This window comes from Erinaceus europaeus, chromosome 8, assembly GCF_950295315.1.
Source record: "Erinaceus europaeus chromosome 8, mEriEur2.1, whole genome shotgun sequence".
In the NCBI taxonomy this organism is placed as follows: domain Eukaryota; kingdom Metazoa; phylum Chordata; class Mammalia; order Eulipotyphla; family Erinaceidae; genus Erinaceus; species Erinaceus europaeus.
This window is the reverse complement of record NC_080169.1, coordinates 65,638,655-65,665,104: the sequence shown is the minus strand read 5'-3', so window position 1 is coordinate 65,665,104 and position 26,450 is coordinate 65,638,655. Positions and strand designations below refer to the sequence as shown.

At 37.0% G+C, this 26,450-nt stretch overlaps 1 protein-coding gene across 9 annotated transcripts in view; it reads right to left on the bottom strand.

The window, feature by feature from the left end:
* The window catches only part of CACNA2D1 (calcium voltage-gated channel auxiliary subunit alpha2delta 1), a 539,106-nt gene that overhangs the window by 128,369 nt on the left and 384,287 nt on the right, over positions 1-26,450 (bottom strand). For all 9 annotated transcript variants that reach the window (XM_016190308.2, XM_060196324.1, XM_016190309.2 and 6 more), the window contains exons 7-8: positions 16,642-16,773; positions 2,919-2,988 (exon numbers count right to left, since the gene is read on the bottom strand). In XM_016190308.2, the coding sequence (XP_016045794.1) occupies positions 2,919-2,988; positions 16,642-16,773 (202 nt within the window). The remainder of the gene's footprint in view (positions 1-2,918; positions 2,989-16,641; positions 16,774-26,450) is intronic.

Sequence of the window (26,450 nt, the reverse complement as noted above, 5' to 3'; positions counted from 1 at the left end):
AAAAAAAAAAACTTGGGGTTAAGGTTACTTTGTATTTTCAATGAAAAAAATTAACTGTCTGGGGAGACAGCATAATGGTTATGCCAAAGGCGTTCATGAGATAATGTCTGTCTCTTCTAATGCGCAGCAAGCTTTAGATTTTCTCCATAAATAAATGATTCCTGAATGCAAACAGTGTAATGCCATAATTGTTACCTTAACCAGTAACTCATGACTCCATAAAGAACATGTAAAAATATATATTAGCAAATATAATGTGTGAGCTTATTGTTTCTAGCAACATTATATGTGGTTGTTTGGCTCTTATGTAAATTGCACACAGTGAAGCAGTGCTGCAGGGTATGTCTTTCTCCTCTCTGTCTCTGAAAAAGAAAGAAAAAAAAAGGTAATCAATAGCAGTGGATTCATCATGAGCCCCAGCAATAATCCTGGTGGCAATAAAAACAAATAAAAAATAATAGTTGTTTCCTACTTATTACAATTGTGACTTACTGGTATTTTTTGTTTTTAGAAGAATGAGTTATTTTAGCAGGGAGAACAAATAAAACAACTTCTTAGAAAATTATGTCTAGATGATCATAGATATATGTTTTTAATAAACACACACACACATGACTATGACTATAGCTAGGTCCAGCAGGCAACTCTTGTTAGTTCAGTGCCAGAGGCAAACTACTTCCTACTCTGACTCTGCCACATTATTCCAGGCAAGCTGGGAATCTTTGACAGTAGAAATCTCTTAACAGCTAAAAGAGGCTAAGAGATCCTAAAAACATAAATTACTTCATTTGAAATACATTTGATAAGTCATTTGAACAATACTCATCATTTTCGCCCACTTAAAGTCATCACCCTCATTTAGCTGAATTTATTTACTTAGATTAGTATGAAGACTTCTACAGTAGATAGCATTCACCTTAATAGTGAAAATTATGTCCTCCAAAATTTTAACGTAAAGTATAGCTTTTATATTATCTAGTCAAGCCTTTCAAGACTACCTAAAATAATTTTTAAATGTTTTTTTATTTATTTAATGAGAGAAATAGGTGGCAGGTGGATGGATGGATAGATAAATGAATAACAGATATCACAGTACTTCACAGCTCTGGCTTATGATTATGCCAGGAATTGAAAAAAAACTGTATATATAACTGTTATATTGGCAAAGACTATATATCTAGAACAGGAGAATTATTGATCCTATGACAACCTTTGTTAGAAACATCAGATAAGTAAAAGCAGAAAAACTTGAGGCTAAGTGAGAATCCTTAGAACTCTAGAACAGAACCTACTAGAATCCTGGGTCTATTTCTTCCCTACTCTGAAGCCAGATCCCATAAACCTAATATTGGTTTGGAACACTCAACACTTTAACAACTGGTAGAAAAACCTAAGCTTATCAGATAAAGAAGTGACTAGAATAGTTGGATAAGGGCAAGAAACTGGCTAACTTAATGATGACTTCTTTGTCTACTATCACCCCGCCTCCCACCACCTGGGGTCATAGACAGGGAATCCTTGGAATCCTCTATAGATGATATAGGCATGGACCTCTGATAGGTCCCTCTCTCTTCCATCAATGGTCACACCCACTGGGAACATCTTTCTAAGGTATTTTGTAGGCTTCTTTAGGACTATACCTTCACTATGAAAGAGTAATGGTAGGGAGGCTGGGTCATCCCACTCTGGCACTCCAGGAAGTCTAGCTCTGTAATGAATATAGCCTAAAATATTCCCACCTGTGACTATCCACTATGAGCTGACAGGGATTCAGAGGCTGCATAGATTCCTGTGCTAAATATGAATGGATAAGGGCCCCCTGGGTTAGAGCACTGTGATAAACAGCTAATTACATTTATATATCTTCTTTAAGTTTGCCCTCACCCTAATCCTGCTTCTTAGTTCTATTCTCAACTGACACTATCTTCCCAGATAATATTTCTGGTCCACCTCCATCTTAGCTATAAAGCTCAAGCAAACACTATTATGACATAGGTTGCTAGGAACATTCCTAAAATAGACTTCATAGTTTCCTTCCACCCTAAGGTCCCTGCTTTCATCTGCTATCTATTTTATTGTTAAAACATTTTTAAAAACATTTTGTCCTGTTTTCCATTTTACCATCTTCCCAGAAAATATTTTTAGTCCACCTGCATCAAGCACAGGCAAAAATTACAAGTCATTGGCCCCATGGAATAATAACTAAAATAGACTTTCTTGTGTTTTTCTACCCCAGGATCCCTAATCTCATCTACTCCATCATGACTTTTTGGTTCCTGTTTATTAAACACTTTGCCCTGCATTATATGTTGCCACCTATCAGCCACCAAGTAGAAGACACTACTGTGGTTCCAATCTGATTTCCCTAGCAGCCAACCTCACCAATGTGTCCCAGAACCTCACCTTTCCAGAGATCTATCCCATTAAGTAAAGACAGAAACAGGCTTGGGGGTATAGATCGACCTGCCAATACCCATGTCCAGTAGAGAAGCAATTAAAGAACTCAGAACTCCCACCTTCTTCACTCAAAGAAGAATTTTGGTCCATACTCCCAGAGGGATAAATAGGGAAGTTCCCGGCAGAGGAGACAGGACACAGAACTCTAATGGTGGGAATTGTATGGAATTATACCCCTATTACAATCATACCTCATATAACTTTCTAAATCAATATTAAACCACTAATTAAAAAGGAAAATTGTTATATGTATGCATGCATGCATGTATTATTTGATAAAGAGAAATGAAAAGGGAAGGGGGAGATAGGGCAAGAGAAACAGAGAAATCTGTACTGCTTCATCACTTGTGAAATTTGTCCCCTGCAGGTGGGGACTGGGGCTTGAAACCAGACCCTTGCACAATATAACATCTACACTTAACCAAGTACAACAAAACCTGACCCTTACATAAAATTCTTACCATGGTCTTCTGCGTACATCATAAAGATCAATCTTGTTTGGAGTTCTACTGTTATCAACCCATGGAGAAGCTAAATGAATAGAGAAATTAAATTAAAAGTGTTAGATATTATCCACTATTTTGAAAATCCACTATTTTGAAAAAAATCAGATACCATAAACACATTAAAGTTACTTATAGTAATATCAAAACCTTCTTTCTTTCTTTCTTTCTTTTCTCTCTCTCTCTCTTTCCTTATTTATTTATTTATTTTATTTATATAAAGGTTATCCAAAGAAACTATCACACAAACAAAGAGACCCCTCACAGAATGGGAGAAGATCTTCACATGCCAGACATCAGATAAGAAACTAATCACCAAAATCTATAAAGAGCTCAGCAGACTTAGCACCAAAAAAGCAGATGACCCCATCCAAAAATGGGCAGAGGATATGAACAAAACATTCACCTCAGAGGAGGTCCAAAAGGATAACAAACATATGAAAAACTGCTCTAGGTCACTGACTGTCAGAGAAATGCAAATTAAGACAACACTAAGATACCACCTCACTCCTGTAAGAATGGCATACATCAAAAAGGACAGCAGCAACAAATGCTGGAGAGGATGTGGGGACAGAGGAACCCTTTTACATTGCTGGTGGGAATGTAAATTGGTACAGCCTCTATGGAGAGCAGTCTGGAAAACTCTCAGAAGGCTAGACATGGACCTTCCATATGACCCAATAATTCCTCTCCTGGGGTTATACCCCAAGGACTCCATAACACCCAACCAAAAAGAGGTGTGTACTCCTATGTTCATAGCAGCACAATTCATAATAGCTAAAACCTGGAAGCAACCCAGGTGCCCAACAACAGATGAGTGGCTGAGAAAGCTGTGGTATATATACATAATGGAATACTATGCAGCTATCAAGAACAATGAACCCACCTTCTCTGACCCATCTTGGACAGAGCTAGAAGGAATTATGTTAAGTGAGCTAAGTCAGAAAGATAAAGATGAGTATGGGATGATCCCACTCATCAACAGAAGTTGACTAAGAAGATCTGAAAGGGAAACTAAAAGCAGGACCTGACCAAACTATAAGTAGGGCACCAAAGTAAAAACCCTGTGGTGAGGGTTTTTTAGACATGCAGCTTCCTGGGACAGTGGGGGGTGGGAGTGGGTGGGAGGGATGGGTCACAGTCTTTTGGTGGTGGGAATGGTGTTTATGTACACTCCTAGTAAAATGTAGTCATATAAATCACTAGTTAATTAATATGAGAGGGGGGAAATTAATTGTATGTCTCGAAGTTTTTCAAAACACAGACTGAGTCTTCTTAATATATAGGCTGTGTATTTCATAGCAGACTATCTCAAAAGCCTAGACCAAGTAGATCAGAAGCAACCAATAGCACAGCTATATACAAGATACTGGGTACTGTACAGCAAACCCTAACAAAAGGACTTTTCAAAGTTAAGCCAATTACCAAATAATGTGATGATAACATTAACTATCGAGTGTCTTTTTGAACCCTAAGACAGCAGGAACCTCACATCTCCGCTATAGAGCCTCTACTTCCTCCAGTCCTGGAATCCTTGGATAGGGCCCACTTTCCCATATGCCTCTCCCAATCCATATCAAATAATACTGCATCTGCCGATCACCACTTAACCAACACAACGATTGCCACCTCAACATGCTTCACTTCAGACTGTGTCCAGACACTTCACGTGTGGAATGACAACCCTTCAACTTCATTACTCGGGTGAGACCTTTCCTTTCATAGTATACTCTAATTTCATCTCAGGTGGTTCACTTTCTAACAAAGTTCCAAAACCTAGATATACACCAGTTTCTGTGAGAGAGAGCATATGTTCACACGTATCTGTAAACTACTGCAAAATATATGCCTGAAAGCAGAAATGCACTAGAGTTTGCAGTGAGTACCCCCCCTAGCATTTCCTCTCCACTATTCCAAGCTTGGGATCCATGATTGCTCAACAATTTGTTTGGCTTCGTATGTTAACTCTCTTTTCAGTCACCAGGTTCCAGATGTCATCAGGATGCCGGCCAGGCTTCCCTAGACTGAAGACCCCACCAATGTGTCCTGGAGCTCCGCTTCCCCAGAGACCCACCCTACTAGGGAAAGAGAGAGGCAGAATGGGAGTATGGGCCGACCAGTCAACGCCCATGTTCAGCGGGGAAGCAATTACAGAAGCCAGACCTTCTACCTTCTGCTACCCACAATGACCCTGGGTCCTTGCTCCCAGAGGGATAGAGAATGGGAAAGCTATCAGGGGAAGGGGTGGGAAATGGAGATTGGGTGGTGGGAATTTTATGGAATTGTACCCCTCCTACCCTATGGTTTTGTTAATTAATCCTTTCTTAAATAAAAAAATTAAAAAAAAATATATATATAAAAGAATTTTGGTCTATACTCCCAGAGGGGGAGATATGTTAGGAAAAGATGACCAGACAACAAGGACAACTGAAGGATATATATAATCCTTCAGTTATATGTATATATCCTTCAGTTATATATATATATATATAATATATATATAATATATATATCCTTCAGTTATATATATATTATATATATTCGTCAGTTATCTATATATATCACATATATATATATATCCTTCAGTTATATATATATATCCTTCAGTTATATATATATATATATATATATATATATATATATATATCCAGAGGGCTCTGGACTCCCAATCCATCAGTACCCAGAGAGAGAAGAGGAAAAAAGGAAGGTTATTTAGAAGTAGTTAATAGGTGTAGGTGTGACTTAGAAAGGAAAAAAAGGCAGGGCCATAGAAAGAATGGGAAAATATAGATAGACAATTATACCTTTCACCTTGGTAGAACTACTGCGGTTATCAGTGGAGGGAATGGGAACATGGAACAGCTGTGGTGGAAACAGTGTGGAATTATACCCTGTTATTCCATAATTTTGTAAATCAGCTTCCACACTACAATCATCATCTCTGGCATTATGCTATTCCACTGCAGAATACTGTGCCCCAGTATGGTTCTGTAGCCCCCATGTCCACTTGGTCGATTCCAAATTATATTCCTCCATGAGGATCATTTCTGGAACCATCCGTTCCACCCCGGTTCCATGGCTGCCAGTTCTTAGCAACATCGCCCCGCCAGATATTCGTCGGGATGCGGCATCATCTAAGTTCATTTCCCTCGTCTACGCTCGACCGGACCTGCCAATATACACGGATATCTTCGCCCACCCTGTCCAACGCTTGACGTCTCGTCACCCAATCTGGTCCCCTACGCCTACACTGAACTTCTCTGTTCCAGACTCTTGGAAACAGAGTTGGCAGTCAGCTGAGGTAAAGAACAAACACCTCATCACAGACCCCTGCAAGCGTCAACCTGGCTTTGACCTAGCACGTTATGATTGGGCCCTCCTCAATCGCTATCGAACAGGCCATGGCCGGTGCGCCGCTATGTTCCATCGCTGGGGAGCCAGAGACGACCCAAACTGCCCCTGCGGCTACAGACAGACTATGACCCACATAGTCAACGACTGCCATCTCTCCAGATTCAAAGGAGGTCTCGAAACTTTACATCAGGCTCAACCTGATGCTGTTGACTGGCTACGGAAGAAGGGCAAACGCTAGAAGAAGAAGAAGTATTAAGTGACTAATAAAATATTTAAAATTACTTTTTTTTGCCTCCAGGTATATTGCTGGGGCTCAGTGCCTGCACTAGGAATCCACTGCTCCTGCAGGCCATTTTTTCCCATTTTTTTTTGCTCTTGTTATTGTCGTTGTTTTTGCAGCCATTGATATTGTTGTTGTAGTAGGACAGGACAGGAGAAATCAAGAGAGGAGGGGAGACAGGGAGAGAGAAAGATAAGACACCTGCAGACTTGCTTCACCACTTGTGAAGTGAGCCCCCTGCAAGAGGGAAGCTGGAGGCTCAAGCCAGGACCCTTACTTCAGTCCTTGTACTTTGTGCCATTTGCACTTAACCTGCTGCACTACTGCCCAACCCCCTAAAAATTAGTTTTGAAATATAATTTTTAAATTATTTTATTGCTTATTTTGTGACAATACTTCAATCAGAAAGAAACATTCTGATAGGTCAATTTACTTCCATGAACTTCTCTGTAATATCTCACTCCTCAATATAGAGTCTTGCTTTATAATAATAAGTAGTAGTAGTTGTTGTTATTTTTGTTCTATTGCATTAGAAAGAGACACTGACGGCAGAGAGGCAGACAGAGAAATTGAGTGAAAGAAACCACAGCACCAAACAGGCCCTCAAAGTCATGTGTGGGAGGTTTGATCTGAGCTTACTAACTTACAACTTGTAAAAATTTACCTCCTACAACATGGGTAACTACTGCAGAAACAAATAACTTCTGGGGGCAGGGTGGTGGTGCACCTGGTTGAGTGCACATGTTACAATATGCAAGGACCCAGGTTCAAGCCCTCTGTCCCTATCTGCAGGGGGAAGCTTCATGAATGGTGAAGCAGTGTTGCAGGCGTCTCTCTGTCTTTCTCCATCTTTGTCTCCCCTTTCCTCTCAATTTCTGGCTGTCTATATCCAATAAACAAATAAAGATAATAAATTTTTTTTTAAATATGGATAACTTCTGAAGACACAGGTACTTTCTTCAGCATCTCTAGCTCTCTAGTGCATAATAGCCAGTGGAACCCATGGAGATTTTTAAAGTAGTACTACTATTAAGATGCTTGGAATTCTAGAGAGTAGACTTACAGAAAATTCTTCTAGGTGACACTGATAACTAGCCTGTTAGTCATTAAACCATAACCAACTCTTCCAAAAGACTTTAATTTCAGCTTAGAGACATGGGGAATACAGTTCTCCTTCTTACTCTCTCATCAAAGTCCTTAGACTAACTGTTTTTACATATAAAGTTATATAATAGTATGTCTAATATGCATTAGAATTCTCTAGGTTTCTAGATAATAACTCACTACTCCAATTCCCATTATAATTATTAATACTTTATTTAAAATAACATATCACTAGGAGATAATTTATCTGGCAAAGTGCATGCTTTGCTGTACATTGGGATTTGGCTTTAAGCCCCAGATCATCATATAGGAACAGCTTGGAGTTTCACAAGCAGTGGAGCAGTGGTGTGGTGTCTTCCCCTTCTCTGTCTCTCGTCTCCTTCTTTAAAGAGAAAGAGAGAGAAAGAGAGATAAAAGAGGGGGAAAAAGTCTTCCTGGAAAGGTTGAATCATGCAATAACACTGAGCCCTAGTGACAATCTTAGTGGCAAAAATTAAAGAACTTTCCTTGCTTATAATGTTATTTTTTTTCTCTCTTCTATTTGGATTCAGACTGTTAGAAATGATTGAATGAGATAAGAAAAGTGAAATTAGTTTTCACTATCAATAAAGCAAAAGTCACTGAGTTAAAAATGATCAATTAATAAACTGAATAAATGGTTTAATAAAATTGGGATTTGAAAGTTATCTGTAAGTCAGATTTCCGAATTATTTGTGGATAATATCCCTTTATGATTCATATGTTATTTATTGTTTATAAAATCATATTATTTATAGAATTCCTATTTGAAAATAGTTGTGATATGGGGGCTGGGCATGGCGCACCTGGTTAAGCGCATTTATTACCAAGAGCAGGGACCTGGGTTGGAGGCCTCATTCTCCACCCGCAGGGAGGATGCTCACAAGTGATGATCTGGAGGTGTCTGTCTTTCTCTCCACCTTTCTGCCTCCCTTCCTCTCTCAGTTTCTCTGTATCCTATCTAATAAAAATCAGAAGAAAAAAAAAACTGTGATGTGTGTATTCCGTAAGAGTTGTATTTTGAAACTTAGGACAAAGCACTATATTTGACAGAATTCTATTTGATGTCCTTCCTGGGCTTCACCACTCCAGACTGACAGAAAGAGAGAGAGAGAGAGAGATATGCAGTAACAAAACGTCCCCCAGTGCCTTAGTACTTCCATGTGATAGATATACAGGGACTTGGTCCTGGGTCTTATATATGGCAAAGTAAAGAGACACACTTTCCAGAATGAATCAAACCAATAGTTTTAATATTGTTTATAATATTAGATGTATTGTACTTAAAAATAGTAGTCTTGCCTTAGGTGTGTTCAGATGTATTTACTATTAAGGAATATCCTGATTTTATAAAATTAAGTTACTTATGTTATCATAAAAATTAAACATTGTACTTCTGTTGGTAATATTACTAGCTAATTTATTGTAAAATCCCACTGTATCATCTAAGGGCTATATTATTTACACAGACTTACTGTAAATCAAATAGTAAAAAAAAAAAAAGTAACAATGTAATTCTCTGAAGCTATTTCAGAATAATGTATAATCAAAAATATCCATTTTGAAAATTATTAGAAATAAAATTTCTGCAGAATATATTTCACAGTTTAGATGCTGATTTTGCCTTCTAAAAATGATTGTGGAATGACAGGAAAAAGAAATGGAAACAACAGCCCACAATGTGGGGATTTCAGTTCCAAATATCATCAATAAAGATAATAGTGATAACCCCTCTCCAATCAAAAATACACTGGATGGGGCTTTAATCAAATCTACTAGATCTCAATTCTATTCCACAAGATACATAGGTGTGTAATATCAGCAACTGAACCACTGATTTAAAAAGTATTTATCTGTGCATTAACTCAGAATACCAAACTATGTATTAGAGAAGTACTTTTCAGAAAGAATATACATTTTAGAGTCATTCTTATTTAAACGTGATCTAAAATAACCTTACTTACTAGTGATCTAAAATAATAGACTGTCAGCCTTTCACTTGAAACTTTTCACTTTTCATTTTGAAACTTAGGATAAAGCACTGTATTTGACATCCTTTCTGGGCTTCACCACTCCATACTGACATAAAGAGAGAGACAGACAGAGGGGGGGGGAGAGGGAGGGGAAAGGGAGAGGGAGGGGAAAGGGAGGGGGAGAGGAGGAGGGGGAGAGGGAGAGGGAGAGGGAGAGGGAGAGGGACAAGGAGAGGGACAGGGAGAGGGACAGGGTGAGAGCCAGTAATAAAACTTCCCCCAGTGCTTTAGGAAATCTGCTAGGAAATAATAAATGACATAGTGCTAAATTGAGGGCTGATTCTTAACAGTAAAAAAGCATTTCAAAATGACAGCTTATTTTATTTCCAATTATTAATTTCCAGTGTATTGTTTAATTTCTAAAACACTTCACATTTTTAATCTTATGAAAAGGGTGAAAATCAAATTTCATATACTTGAAAAAGCAAATTTCACACATTCAAAAATGCCTGTCCTATTTCCCGGATCTAACTGGCATTATGTAGATCATTATTTTAGGTTTGTCTCTCTCACTCCTCTACTACAGAGTATTAGTCATGGGTTTGAACTGCAAACCAAGATAATGAGGTTGGACTGTTCTTTAAGTTAGAGTTAAGCAAAAACTGTCTTTCACATAGCTCTGAAAATTTCTAGGAATCTGAATGTTGCGACACAACAACTACCACTTCAAAACAGATCCTCCACAGCCTCTGATTTCTATTATGACTCCCATATCAAAATTCAGATGATCAGGCATGAAAATGATACGTTCTCAGAATGAAACGACCTGCACAACACAAAATTCACTTTCCTTCCTTGGTAACAATGAACATCTACTTTTCAATTATTTTTCTTTCACTAGCCAGCATAATTTAAAGATATAAATGTTGTGAAACTTGAGGGATCTAAATCTGCATCAGATATGACAAGCTATGAAAGTTTTTTACTCCCAAGTCCATTCTTTCAGGTATGTAGGTAAGAGAATAACTGATCTATTGGCAGCTGTCAGTGGGTAAACCAAGAAATATACTTTATGCAAGAATTGGAGTTTGGGGTTTTATTTATTTATTTATTTACTTATTTATTTGTATTCCTAGTTGTTCTGACAACTATCATGAACCAATGATTTACTCTGTCTTCAGACACTCTGCTTCCAAAGAAACTTTTGGTCATTCATATAACATAGTTTATGTATATTAGATATTTACACAGTGACAGAAATAGGGTAGAGAACTTGGCATGCTGCTAAGTTGTAAGCAGTTGAATTATTTTAAAAAAAACACCACTTCCATGTCAGATATATAGATTTTAGCTGGATGTACTAATTTTTTAGTGTTTTTGATAACCTATGAAAAGAAGGTCTGTTCTAAGTATAGTGAAAAATATGTACACAGATACTTATACTATTAAAAAATAGTGACAGGTCTTGACATAAATGTACTTTCTTCTTCCTGCCAATACTAGCCCTCAAGTTTAATTGACTTACACCAGAAACATTATTACATAGTATTAATGTTTTATAATTTAGGCAATCATAGACTTTTATCTTTTACATAGCAATTTTTATTTTGGAGGTGGATATGTGTTGTTAAAAATTAACTCATCTCGTTCCCAGAGGAATAAAGAATAGGAAAGCTTCTAATGGAGGGGATGGAATACAGAACTCTGGTAGTGGGAATTGTGTGGAGTTGTACCCCTCTTATCCTATGGTCTAGTTGATCATTATTAAGTCAGTAATAAAAAATTAATTCATTTCAAGACAAATCATCACTGTTAGACTAAAATTTCAAATGCTTACTGACTGAAGCTTGAAGTGTGGAACCACCAATGAGATGCACAGGCAAAATATTGGACTGAAAAACAGTCTTACCTATTAGATAAATATTAATATTGAGTCTGTTCTATTTGCCTTAAAATTGTTTACTATGACTTAAAAATAGCCTAGCAGATATTCAGAGGTGAGTTTTATTATTTTATTATTTTTTTTCAGAGGTGAGTTTTAGAGCTAGTTTATCCTGAGAATGCATAAATTTGGATACATTGTTAAGCTCTTTCCAGGAAAATGGGTTTATGATAGGGCTTCTTATGTCAACACCAAACTTTAATAATTTATACACACAACTACTTAGAAGTTGACAGAATAACGACTCCATTTTTAGATACTGAGTCATAGGATCACTGTAACTACATTCTGTATAATGTAGGTATCTTAAATAACAAATTATCAACATTTTAGAGAGATAATAATAAGATTTTTAGGAGGTATGAAATCATATTCTAAACACTTATAGTATTATAAACTGAAGTAACCTCAAAAAAAGCCAGTGAAATAAAAAATTTACAAATACATATTAATAGATGTGATTCTAGTTACACCATTGTAAAGCATATTCCTATCAGAGGGGCTAGTGCATCAAGTGCAAGGTCTGGGATTGAAGACCCCGCTCCTCATTTGCACGAGAGATGCTTCACAAATGGTGAAGCAAGTCTGCAGGTCTTTCTCTCCCTCTTTCTATGTCCCTGTGCTCTCTCTGTTTCTCTATCTAAGAAAAATTAGAAAGACAGAGTAAAATATACTTTAAAAAGGTTGTGTGGAATGGTGGATTCATAGTGCCAACACCAAGCCCCAGCAATAAGCCTGGTGGCAATGAAAACAAAACAAAAGAATAAAGAACAACCCTAGACTTGTTGTAAGGCTGAGCACTTATGCCTCCAGCTGAGCACACATATCACCAAATGCAAATTAATTCTGCTGCGAGAATTAATGTGAATTGCAGGACACATTGATCATGGACACTTCGAACGCACTTGCGGCCCCGGGTTTTTGGGATGCATTGGATCGACCTTCTTGTGGTGCATCCCGTGAGTACCCATTCATTGGGGAAACTGACGATCCTTCCTAGCCGACTGAATCCTCATGGATCCCAGTCACTTTCAAAGCCAGCAACAAGCAGCTCCTGACAGCTTTCAACCTGACGCTGTTGACTGGCTAAGGAAGAAGGGCAAACGCTAGAAGAAGAACCAAATGCAAGACCCTGGGTTTGACCTTGCTCCCCACCTGCAGGGAGCAGAACTTCAGGAGGCGTGAAGCAGGTAGCAGGTATCTCTCTTTTTCTCAATCTTTCCCACCCCTCTCAATATCACTCTGTCCACAGTTTAATGTATGAGTGTTTTTCTTTCGAGCCACTTAACTTTTTTTCATGAATTAACTTTAAAGCTATAACAACTGTTTTCGAGAGCCATCAACTTTGTGACAGGATGTGAGCCTCCAGCAACCTTCAAAAGGGGAAATTTCCAGAATACTGACAGTAGTGAAACAGTACTATGATGTTTGTTCTCTCTTTACAAAAAGAAGGAGGAGGAGGAGGAGGAGGAGGAGGAGGAGAAGTGCTGCCTACTCTTCCTTCCTTCCGTTTTTTTCTTTTTATATTTGTTTGCCTCCAGGGTTATCGCTAGGGCTTGGTGCCTGCGCTATGAATCCACTGCTGCTGCAGCCATTTCTTTTCTATTCTTTTTTTTTTAATAGAACAGAGAAAAATTAAGGGGGGGGGGAGATAGGGAGAGGGAAAGAGAAACACCTACAGACCTGCTTCATTGTTTGTGGAGCAACTCCCCAACCCCACCACCGCAGGTAGGGAGCTGGAGGATTGAACCAGGATCCTTGCTTGGAATAAAATACTATTTTCTAAATACAATCCCAGGTTCTGTGGTAGTTGACTCAATTTCAGAAGCCACTGACAGGGAGTTGAATGGAAGTGCAGCGGGTTAAGCGCACTTGACTCAAAGCACAAGGACCTGAGTAAGGATCCTGGTTAGAGCCCCAGGCTCCCCATCTGCAGGGGAGTCACTTCACAAGCAGTGAAGCAGGTCTGCAGGTGTCTATCTTTCTCTCCCCATCTCTGTCTTCCCCTCCTTTCTCCATTTCGCTCTGTCCCATCTAACAACAACAACATCAATTAACAACAATAATTACAACAATAAAAAACAAGGGGGGGCAACAAAAAGGAATAAGTAAATTAATAAACATATTTAAAAGATATGTTTAAAAAAAGAAGAAGCAGCCACTGACAGGTCAGATCTATAGTTTGTAATCGCAGTTTTTATGATGCATAGAAATTCACAAAGGTGATGGCTCTTGAAAATAGTTTTAATTGCTTTAAAGTTAATTTATATAAATCAGTTATGTTTCTCTAAAGGAAAGCACTCATATTAAACTAACATTACAGTCAGCACACATTCAATGAAGATGTCTTGACACTGATTTGAATTTCAGCTATGCCATAAATCTAGCTGTGCATCTAGGGCAAGATAATCTAGTTACTTCATAAAACACTGTGGGCTTAAGAAACACAAAGGGCCAACACATCTAAGAAGATAAAATTATTGTTTTTTAAAATCATCATCTTCAATTATCACAAATTGAGAAATAGATTCTGAGATATAATATGACTCAGACAAAATGCATAACTATGCAGACAGTTTGAAAGCTTTCCCCAGGCACAGTATCCCTTATTATCACAGAGCCTGCCTATCTCTATGCTGGAGAGGGAAAAAGCAAGAAGGGATAGCTTGGAGGAGCCATAAGAGAGGAAAAGAAAGACGAATGCATAGCATACAAAGATGATATACAGAAACTATTTACATAGTTTTCTTTCTTATACTTCAACCGAATTAGAAAACAACCTATTGAAATTCAGGTAAGTGATTAATGTTTGAATTCAATATCCAATAATTACCAAATTTTTTTGGGGGGATTAGTTCTGCAAAAGTGACTTTATGTAATGATAGCTATAAAAACATCTTTACTTGAAGCCAAAAGTGTCCCCATATAAATTACATAATCTGGATGATCCCTCTCATCGACAGAAGTTGAAAAATAAGAATAGAAAGGAAAACACAAAGCAGAACTTGGACTGCTTTTGGTGCATGGCACCAAAGTAAAAGGGGCAGAGGGAATGTTCAGGTCCTGGAACGTGATGGTGGAAGAGGATCAAAGTGGGGAGTTTGTGTTATGTGAAAATTGAGAAATGTTACACATGTACTGGCTACTGTATTTTACTGTTGACTGTAAACCATTAATCCCCTAATAAAGGAAAAATAAATTACATAATCTAATACATAAAAATTATGAGGACTATTAATTATTAAGGACTACCCCCTACAGGTAGGGAACATACTCAGTATGTTTATTTTTTCAAAAAATTATTATTTAGCTTATTTGATAGGACAAAGAGAAATTGAGGGAGAAGGGCAGGTAAGGAGAAAGAGAGACACTGACACAATTGCTTCACCACTTATGAAGCTTCCACCCTGAAGTTGGAGGCTGGGAGCCTGAGTCTAGATCCTTGTTCTTAGTAATGTGTGCACTTAACCAGGTGCACCACTGCCTGGCCCTGTAAGTATATTTAATTCCCATCATTCTACTTTAATAATTCTACAACTTAGCCATTGCTATGCCCCTTGCTTCAAATATGGGATTAGTGAGAATCTTCCAAAGTTTACAACCGTAATTGATAGAAATGGGATTTATAGCCTTTGGGTTACATATTTACTCAGTCCACTCATACCATGTATCTTTGGCCTAAGTAACATTATTTTTTTGTTGTTGCACCATGCATGCATATTTTCACCACTCTTAATTCTTTTTTTAAAATTTTTTCCCTTTTATTGCCCTTGTTTTTTATTGTTGTCATAGTTATTATTGTTGTTGTTACTGATGTCATCATTGTTAGATAAGATAAAGAGAAGTGGAGAGAGATGGGGAAGAAAGAGAGGGCAAGAGAAAGATAGTCACCTGCAGACCTGCTTCACAGCCTGTGAAACAACTCCTCTGCAGGTGGGAAGTGGGGGCTCAAACTGGGTTCCTTATGCCAGTCCTTGCACTTTGCGCCACTTGCGCTTAACCTGCTGCGCTACCGCCCAACTTTCTAGTTTCACTACTCTTATGTGACTTTCCCATTCAGATAGAGAGAGAAACAAAGAAGAAAGGCACCACAGCAAGGGAGAGTCCCTGGATTTCTGTGCAACTTTGTGTGGCTCTGGGCCTCAAAGCTGGGCCTGGCACATGACATGGCATGTACTCAACTTACAAGCCATATATCTTAAAATTATTCTCGTTGGCATTTACTCCATCATAACAATCATCTACTATTTTGCAGTTCTAAAGTACTCTTTGATATGTGTACAAGTACATTTAAACTACATAGGTGATCTTGTGAATAGTTCCCAGACACATAAAGTTCCCTTATACAGGTAAAGTTCCCTTAAAACAGTAGCTTACTAAAGTTGACAGTCTTAAAAGATACTATGAAATCTAGAATGTTTAGGACTCAGTTACCACTTACTGCTAGCCTAAGTTGTCCGCTCACATCTCTGGTGTTTGTCCTGCTTCCTGCTTGAATTTCCCCTTTTGAAATATGGAATTATGATGTAATATAAAACTTAAATAGATTTAGGCTCTAAACTAGGGGATTGGGTAGCTGCTCCCATTTCTCTTGGAGTGCACATTCAGTGAAGTTACCTCTGAGATCTCACAATTTGCTTGTCATCCTGGTTAATGATTAAGAATACTATGCTGAAGCTGACAATGTGACAGATAAGAGTTTGAAGCTTTTGTTTTTGAAATTTATACTTGAAACACCAATTCAAATATAAAAATTCTATTCCATTTTTCATTTCCTTCACAACTAACTGAAGTATGAACATTTGAATCCTTTCCTCAAAATTGTTTTAGGGTTCATTGAAATTTTACATTTTTACAAACTTCCTCAAGGTCTCAGTGCATTTGGCCTGATGGCAGAGTCAACTGCTTCACTGTTTTTTCTGGCATTTTGGTCCAATGTATAACCCTCAGGAAACATTTAGGTCGGTACTTACAACTTTGTTTGGCAGATATTAATCACTAAACACGTACCTGGGTAATAGCGGGCCAGGCCAGTGGCACTGCCAAACACCTGCCACAACAGTGAAGGATCTTCCTCTTGATTTTTTTTGAAAACTTCATCTAAGGCACTTGTCCAGTTGAGTTCATTCAATACAATTGTTGCTGACAATCAAAAAGGGAAAAAATCAATGAGTACAAATTTATAGTTTTAAAAGAGTATTTCTTCATTTATTAGGAAAGTAATATGAATTAGCATTGATTTACTTATGAAAATACTCTCATCCAGTAGCTGTCCAAATTTTTAGGTACAGCTTTCTTCAACTCAGAGTTGAGGCAGGGCATTTTATGGTTTCCCTGTATTTTGACTATTTAGTGGCATTTCTATCCTCTGTCCACTAGATTCTACTTTCATTCCCCACTTGTATCAGGAAAAACTCTCCAACAATTGTCAGAACACCCATGTGAAGCAAAGTGTTCCATTGTGACAATTATTTATAAGGCCTAAAATAGGAAATAGCGTAGCTCTCCAGGTTGACAAGGGATGGTAAATATTCCTCCCCTTGATTTAGTATTGAACAAACCACAAGACACCTCAAGACACAGTTTGAGAACCACATTTAGGAACAATTGATGACAGATAATCTGACAATAGATAGATTAAATAGATGGACCTTTCAACAATGTTAGACTATCTTGTTTTCTAAGTTTCAGAAATAGGTGTTTGTCATTGTGCATAGTGTTACTGATTGCATGTAGACAACAGGAAAAAAATATATAGTTTTTTTTTTTTTTTTTTACAAAACAAAGACCTCATTCAGAAGCTTCATGATATCAGTATAAGAAACAGTAAGTATCTAATATTCTATCACTACTTTTACAAATAATATATTGATTTCCTGGTCAGTTCCACTAATATAGATATAGTCATTTATCTTTATGTCGTTTTAAAACTATTAGCAGATCTTAGTAGACTTTAGGGGAAAAATGCAACTATCATAATGTGAGAAGCAATTATAATGTGAAATGAAAACATGGGTTTAAATAGGAGATGATTTGTAAGTGAGGTAAGCCAGAAAGAGAAGGTTGTATCCTGGAGGATCTCACTCACAGGTGGAACTCCTCAAAGAAAAGGAAAATATAAGGTGAAACAGACTAGCTGTGGTCTATTGCAACAGAGCCAATTACTATAAAAGGGAAACGTAGGAATCATTCCAGTGAGTGCTGAGAACCCAGTGAATGATCGCAGAGGGTGACTTTAGTTGCTAGTGGGTGTGGCATGCACATACCAATCTATGACATTCATCTTGAAAATCATTATTTCTCCTCAATAAAGTGATTAGAAAAATAGCATATATTTTATAATTTTGGACTCTATAATAATAGTACATATATCTAATACATGAATCTTAATTGACATGAGATTATTTTGCCTTTGCACTGAAATAAGACAGAAAATAACGATCTTTGTTTATTTTTTTCTTCATGTAACATATGTAGTACCAACTCTCACTCATTCCCAACAAGTTAGCAGACTGAGCCACTGTTACCAAGTCTAGGGAAAATGTGCGAGGAGACACCGTTTAACATCTATTCTCCTGTGATTACAGGAAATAAAGCAAGCAAAGCAATTATGGTTAAATCATGCATGGGAATTTTTAAGATAAAAAGAGCATTTCTATAAGAAAGAGGCACAGTATATGTGTTTCATTGCCAAAAAAGTAAACAAAAAAGAAAAGAAAAGAAAAAGAAAACAAGGGGGACGTGAAATTATTCTGGGACAAGCACCTTAATACATTTTTCATTATTTCAAACTAACAAGATTTCCATCTTTGGATGCAATTACTTTCATGAAGACCAGTTGTGTGTGTGTGAATATTCATGAGCTGGGTCAGATTCATAGTACATTTGAGATAGTAGTGAATTCATATTCAAAAGCATGATCCAATGATCACTAAGTGGCCAGTTATATGAGAATTGATATTCATACAGATAACCTGAAACTAATATACACCATTTATGAATATTTATAGTAGTATAGAAAACATCATAGAAAATGAGGCATTGTGTTTTTTACACATTCATGGATTTCATAATAATATTTCTAGTGAACAAATAATCATGTTTATTTATGCTGCAGATAGACTTTATTAATCTTCAATCTATTCCAAATATCTCTTCAATTTCCTTAACTCTTTAATTTATATAAAGCAACAAGTGACATCTAATTATTTTAATAAAGTTTTATTTGTTTTCAAGTATGCTAATTTTATTTTTTAGTTTTATTTGATAGCTTAACAACTGTTACACAGTAGACCTGACATACTGATTTTTAATTATACTTTTACATACTGGGCAAAATGGACAAGCTCTGAAATTTACTTATCAATATGGCAATGTTTTTAAAATTTTCTAGGTCATCTATTTGAAACAAAAATTCCAGGTCATCTATTTGAAAAAGTTTTTTTGTTCTAAATTATATTAAAATAAACTAAAATACAAAAAGAAAACATGAGAAAAAAGCATCAGAGTCAATAAATTGATTGTGGTTCTGGTCTACATTATGAATGACTTTTGACTAACAAACATGCATGATTTGGTGTGATGAAATATACAGACCTTTATCTTCCTAGTCTCCTAAAACTAAATAGCTTATCCTGGATTATTAACATGCCCAACATTTCTTCTTTTCTAAGCTATTACCACAATTCAGGATATCAGCTGTGCTAAAATAAGTAAAAGTCATTTCATGATTGCATTGCCACACCACGTGCTTGGTCCACAAGTCATCTGTCTCCTGCGTCACTGAGTGAGTAGCAGCCCAAGCTGGCTCTTCTCTCTTTCACTCACATTTACATGTGTACGTAGAGTGTGTTTAGAAAGGTATTTTTAAGGAACTTTTCTGACTATCACTCGGTGAAAAATTAGTTAGATCTGAACGTTAAGGGTTATGGTTAGGAGCGCTGATGTTTATAAACAAAGTCTTTCTCTGCCATCATTATTTTTAGTTTATCCTATTTTTCTGATATAATAGTATTTAAATTAAAAGGTTTACAATATGATACTTTCAGTAAAGGGGAGGGAGGACCAAATTCCTTAGAAAATTGATTTCTTACTGCAAATAATTAGTCCAGACTGTAAAACCGTATTGTTATTTTTTGTAAATACATTGTAATATTATCACATTTTGCCTCAATAAAATTCTCAGGTAGAAAGTTTTCTTTTGTAGAGCTGGGGGTGCAGTTCAGCAGAATAGTTTACACCTTGCATTTGTGAGGTTGTAGTTATAAAATCCTGTACCTTATGTACAATCCTATTAAAGTGTAAACATATAACCCACTATTTAATTAATATGAGAGGCGAAAAACTGATGATATGTCTAGAACTTCTTAAAACACAGACTAAGTCTTTTTAATACATAGGCTGTCTTTGATATGTTGTCTCTCCCAAAAGCCTAGACCAAGGAGAACAGAAGCAACCGGTAGCACAGCTATATACAAGATGCTGGGTATTATACCCCAAACCCTATCAAAGGGACTTTCCAAAGTTAACCCTATCACCAAATAATGTGACGATAACAATTACTATCCATTGTCTTCTTGAACCCTAAGACAACAGAAACCTCACATTTCCACTATAGAGCCTATAGTTCCCCCAGTCCTGGAACCTTAGGGTGGGGCCCACTTTTCTGCATGCTGCTCTCAATTCAAATCAAATAATATTGCATCAGCGGAACGCAACGTAATCAATGCAACAAGTGCCACCCCAGTATGCTTCACTTCAGACTGTGACCAGAGACTTCAGGTGTGGAATGACAACCCTTCAGCTTCATTACTCAGGTGAGACCTTTCCTTTCATAGTATTCTCTAATTCCATTCCAGGCGTTCCATTCCCCAATAAAGTCCCCAAACCGAGGTATAGTCCAGGTCCCCTGAGATAGAGCATAGGTTCACCTGTGCCCATAAACTAGGGGAAAATATATATACCTGAAAGCAGAAGTACACAAGAGCATGCAGGGAATACCCCCCAACACCTCATCTGCACTATTACAGTCTTTAGGTCCATGATTGTTCAACAATTTGTTTGAATAAGCTGTTTTTTGAAAAAAAGTTCTGATATTTCTTGCATCATGTTACAAACCCCTGATTTATTGATAGGCTCCTGAATTATAAACCCTGTTATATTGGTTGCACTATTTTCTTTAATTACTAATAGCAATGCATTATATAAGACAAGTCAGAAATTCTTTGCTGTCTCTGCAGTTCTTTCTCCAACTTCCATGATGTTTGGCTAATATCAGAGTAAAGACAGATAGTAGGTCAAAATGTCTTCAGGCTAGCAGAGACCTTATCTGATATTGATAAATTATACCTATATGCTTGGGGTAAGGTCAAGATTGCAGAGTAAACATAGAACCTCATTTAACTAGAATTGGAGATAACAAGCCCAGCAGAGTGGCCAACATATTAGGAGAGAGATCATTCAATTATTCATGTCCTTAAGATGTTTATGTATATCCTTAAGATGCTTATACTTAACACAACTGTATACACACATACCCAATAAATAGAAGCACAGAAAGGCCCACAGGAAAAGATTAGAGAGATCCTGCAGAGACATTCTGCAGAACCCTATTGTGATATATATCCTATTCATATCCTGTGTCTGCCACTCCACTTTCCATCCTTTTTCTCATTACCAATGGTGGAATGAAGTTTATTTCTCTACCCTGAGACTCAAATGAAACTGCTTCCCTGGTGTCGAGAGAACAGTGAGGCTTTTCAATAACTTCACAGATAAAATTGTATCTTTTGGTGGCAACTATTTCTAAAAACATGAGTGTTAGGATTTACATATGGGCTCTGAAGCAGGTAGATAGAGGTAAATAGTTAATTTTAGCCACAGATTTTATTTTTATAAGAACAGGAGTGACTCCCTGCTCTATCCAACTTTCCAGCCCTTTCCTCTTATTCTGACACGATTCTCTCAAGACAGTATCCAACCTTGTCCAACCTCAGGCTAGCTACCAAACTCAAGCAAAACTCCTATAGTTCTATGTCTTCAGGAACATGCTTAAAATGGTTTCCCTAACTTTCTTCTATCCTAAAATCCCTACTTTCATCTGCTCTGATCCTACTTTTTGGTTCCTGTTCATTAACCATCTTGTCTCAATTTAGGTCATGCTACCTTCCAGAAACCAAGCTACAGATGCTTCCATGACTCCATCCCGACTTCTCTGGGCAGATGACCTCACCGATGTGTCCTGGACCCTTTCATCTCCAGTGCTCTGGTCCACTAGGGAAAGACAGAAACAGGCTGGGGGTATGGATCAATCTGTCAACGTCCATGCTCAGCGGAGAAGCAGCTACAGAAGACAGAAGCAGCTCCCTATAAACAACCTTGATCCATACTCCCAGAGGGGAAGAAGCTGCACTGCAGCTCCATGAGCACCCAGAGAGAGAGAAGGAAAAGGAGAGGGACATATGGAGGTAGCTATGATGTTATGAGTGGCTTAGAGGGGGAAAAAGGATTGATTCAGAAAAAGAAAGGGCAATGTATAAATGTGGACAGATAGCTGTAGAGAAGATGGCCCATTTCTACAACTTTAGGGGAAATGTGGTGGATTGCATTGAGGAGAGTGAAGATTCAGAACTCTAGTGGTGGGGATGGTGTGGATTCATACCCCTGTCGACATGTGAATATATATATATATTCATATATATATATATATATATATATATATATATATATATATATGGTGTTAGTTCTATATTTTGAGGGGTATTAATGTTTTACATTTGACAGTAAATACAATAGTTTGTACATGCATAACATTTCCCAGTTTTCAAAATAACAGTACAACCCCCACTAGGTCCTCTGTCATCCTTTTTGGACCTGTATTCTCCCCTCCACCCACCCCAGAGTCTTTTACTTTGATGCAATACACTAAAGTTTTATAGTATAATAAATCAATAATAATTCAATTAAATTTTAATTTAAAATTCAATAATTTCATTTGCATATAGTCTATTTATATGATATAGGTATTTCATTATCTAACATTGTTATACTATATTCCCTCCTATGCTTTTTGTTGACTTCCCCAAAGTTATGATTTACATTCAAGGAAACATCTAATTTCTCTCATGCATGGCAATAGGGAGTACATGAAAGATTTTTGCATTTTCACCACACAAGTCAAATTAGTCAATGATGCTCTATCCTTGAACCACGGCCAGTTACTAATGAGGTAAGCTGTTTCTTACATCTGCTTTAAGAATGAAACTATTCCTCATTTTCTACTAACTTTTAAGAAATTAATATCTTTATCTTTGTTAGAAAACTAGATTTGGCAAGGCTCTTTTATAGAAGTCCAAGGCTAAGCCTCTTAGAAGCAGTGAATGCTGGGAAAGCAAACCTTGACTTTGAGTCCTCTGTTTTGAATGGCATAACAGCATTTCACTGATAAGTGCCTCAGAATGTCAAGCTTACATCTCTATTCTTCCCTACACTTAGTTTTCAAAAAAGTGTCCTTGGTGTTCAGTGAGTCTCTCTTTTGTAGAGTATTCTATTATTCAATCTAGCTTCTTAAGAGAAGAAAGAAAAATCTAATTTGTAATAGCACAAAAGAACTTTTGTTGTCAATTTTTCTAAATACAAAATGTACATCTTTATTTTATTTATGACACAAACTACAGAATCATTGAGAAGTCCTTAATGCAATTTCCTTCTTGATACATCAGTCTGTATAGTGGTGCACTATTGGTCCCTTTTAAGACTGAATATCTATTTTGTAACTTAGTTGTGGGCTGAAAATTCAGAAATTCATCATGTACTGACCACAGTTTGTGACTATTTGGTGAGAAAAATTTAAGGTTATTTCTAATATGCAAAACTGTTAATGAAAAATTTTCAGTTAAACAGATACGTGCTAGAAAAGAAGAAGATATATTTATGATTCACTTAATACATAACTGATCACTTTGTATCAAAATATGCTTTTTAAAGCACAAAAAATCTCTTGACATTTATATAATGCCTATAAATAGTAAATCTGTGTAACAAACTAGATATTGCTATTTATTTATTTATTTTTTATTATTGGATAGAGACAGAGAGAAATTGAGGAGCGGAAGATATGGAGGGAGAGAGACAGAGAGACACCTGCTTCACCACTTGTGAAACTTTCCCTTGTAGGAGGGAACCACGGGCTTGAACCTGGATCCTGTGGACTGCAGTGTGTGCACTTAACCAGGTGTACCACCACCTGGCCCCAATATTGCTATTTATTAATATTGATTTATAATTGATGGAATTCCAGGTATGGTTTTACATTTGTATATGTGTGTGCATATTTCATTACCAACATCCCAGTACCCCATTACTGGCTACAGAGTCTAAGAGACACACTAGTTGTTGGTCATTACGCCAGGTCCCCTGCATTGCTTGATGCTGTGGTCTGTTTACATAATCATTGTTTTGCCTGAGACCCACCCTGCCTGCAAGGTATTGGTTTAATCCCCATTGGTTAGATGGAAGCTTGCTCCCTTCAAGCTCTTTTCTTCTCTCCAACCCCTCTCCTAGCCATTTCCTTTTCTGACCTTCAATTTCCATTTCAAAAGATATAAAGGCATTTTCTCTGATCAATAAAGGCATTGCATTGTGTTGCCGCTCAGCCAGTTTCCGGTTCCTCTCCCAGGTCGCTGAGTAAGCAGCAGCCCAGGTTGGCTCCGGTTCCTTTTTATTTTTATTTGTGAAAGTATTTGCTCTATATATAGGCCCCAAATGAGTGAAACTTTCCTGTAGCTGACATTCCCCCCTTACTTGATTTGGTGGAATCACTGCCAATTGTATCCATTTAGTATACAATAGTATCATTTTAACTTACAGAGTAGTACTTAGAGCTTCCACAGATTTTATATCCATCTGTTAAGCAGCATCCAGGTTGATTCCATGTTTTGGCTACTGTTAATACTGCTATTGTGAACAAAAGTAAGTATATATCTTTTCAAATCATTGTTTCTGCATCTTTTGGACATATCCCTGTATGTAGACATATAGTGTTGCTAGATTCTAAGGTTTTTCATTTTTATATTAAAAACCATCTTTACTGATGTTATTGTTTTATCCACTACTTCTGATGGTGATACTTTTTCAGATAGAGAGAAACTGAGGAGGTGGAGATAAGGTACAAGGGAAACACACACCTGCAGCACTGTTTCACCACTCTTCAAGTTTCCCCCCTGCATGTGAGGAACAGGGGCTTGAACCCAGTTCCTTGAGCATGATGCTTTCTACTGGGTGCATTAATGCCTGTTAAATATGATCACACTTAAATAAAAAAATTAAAAAAGAAAACTAGCAAAAATATTTATTACATTATTACCACAGAGCTAAGTGTCACTATGTTATAGCTTCACATTAAGATAAAATTAGCACTTTTTAAATTTTTGCCACATATAATAAAATATTATGTCTAAGTTTTAAGCAGTCACTATGTGTCTATAGTTATGTTTGACTCTTCCCATATGTCATTTCATCTAACCTTTTTATGATTTTTTTTGTGTTATCTTATTTATGTATAGAGACAGCAAGAAATCAAGGGGGAAGAGGGAGGGAGAGAGCCAGAGAGACACCTGCAGCACTGCCTCACCACATGCAAAGCTTTCCTCCTGTAGGTGGGGACCGGGGGCTTGAACCTGAGTCCATAAGCATTGTAACACATGTGATCAACTAGGTGCATCACCACCGGGTCCCTGTAATTTCATCTAACTTTTAAAATGACAATTTAGACAGGATGCTAACACTAGATTTCCTCTCTTCTCTCCTTCCTTCCTTTTCTTTTCTTTCTTTCTTTCTTTCTTTTTTTTTTTTTTTTTCCAGAGCCAGGTGCTCTTACAGCAGCTTTTTGTGCCACTGCACACACCTTTCATAGTGTGCTGGAGCTCAAAACTAGGCCATATGGTGATTTTCTTCCTCTCTCTCTGAAATCTTTAAAAAAAAAAAAAATCACTGATGAAAATGGGACCAGGAGTGGTGGAATCACATATGAGTGAGCACTCAGTGCTAGAAAAAATAAAATAAATTCAAATTAAAATGTGTTTTATTTTTTTAATTCTCAGACCACAATATTAAACTGATCTAATATTCCACGCAACATGTTGACATCCTCTAAGTAAAATTTTTATTTCAATACCAGAAACTCTGAACACACTTATTCTAAATAAGAATTTAAAGCTATATTTCTTGTGTCATTAAATGGCATCCCTCTTGACCCTTTTACAAGCTTTGGACATTCACAGAATATTAAGAGCTTTGGTTTGGTTTTTTGTTTGTTTGTTTGCTTTGTTGTTTATTTATTTTCTTTTATTTTCAGTGCTTCAACACTTAAGTGTGTGGTTTTAAAGTGAACTTATTTTTTACCTTTATGGAAATGTCCATTTCCCCCCCTTCAGACATCATCATTAAAAGAGTGCATTTAACAGTTGAACTGAGTCAGATGTGACTAATTTTATTCATCACCTCTAATCTCTAAAAAGAAAGGAAATGTTAATAAGAAACCCACTGATCCAATTAAGTGTACAGACAAAAAGAATCCACTTTAAGGACTAGACAGTGTGCATAAATATTAAAATGAATGAATCTTTTCAGTGGATTTGGCTAATGGAATCTCATCTAATCCCAGTGTAAATGAAAGATTAATAAGGTACAGGGAGATGGAAAGACCAAATCTAATCTCTCTAATCACATCTCAGGCACCAGAATCTACCTCCCACTGAGGATGGAAGAACAGAAGGCTTTATGGCACATGTAGACCTTGATGAGGAGATAAGCCTTATTCC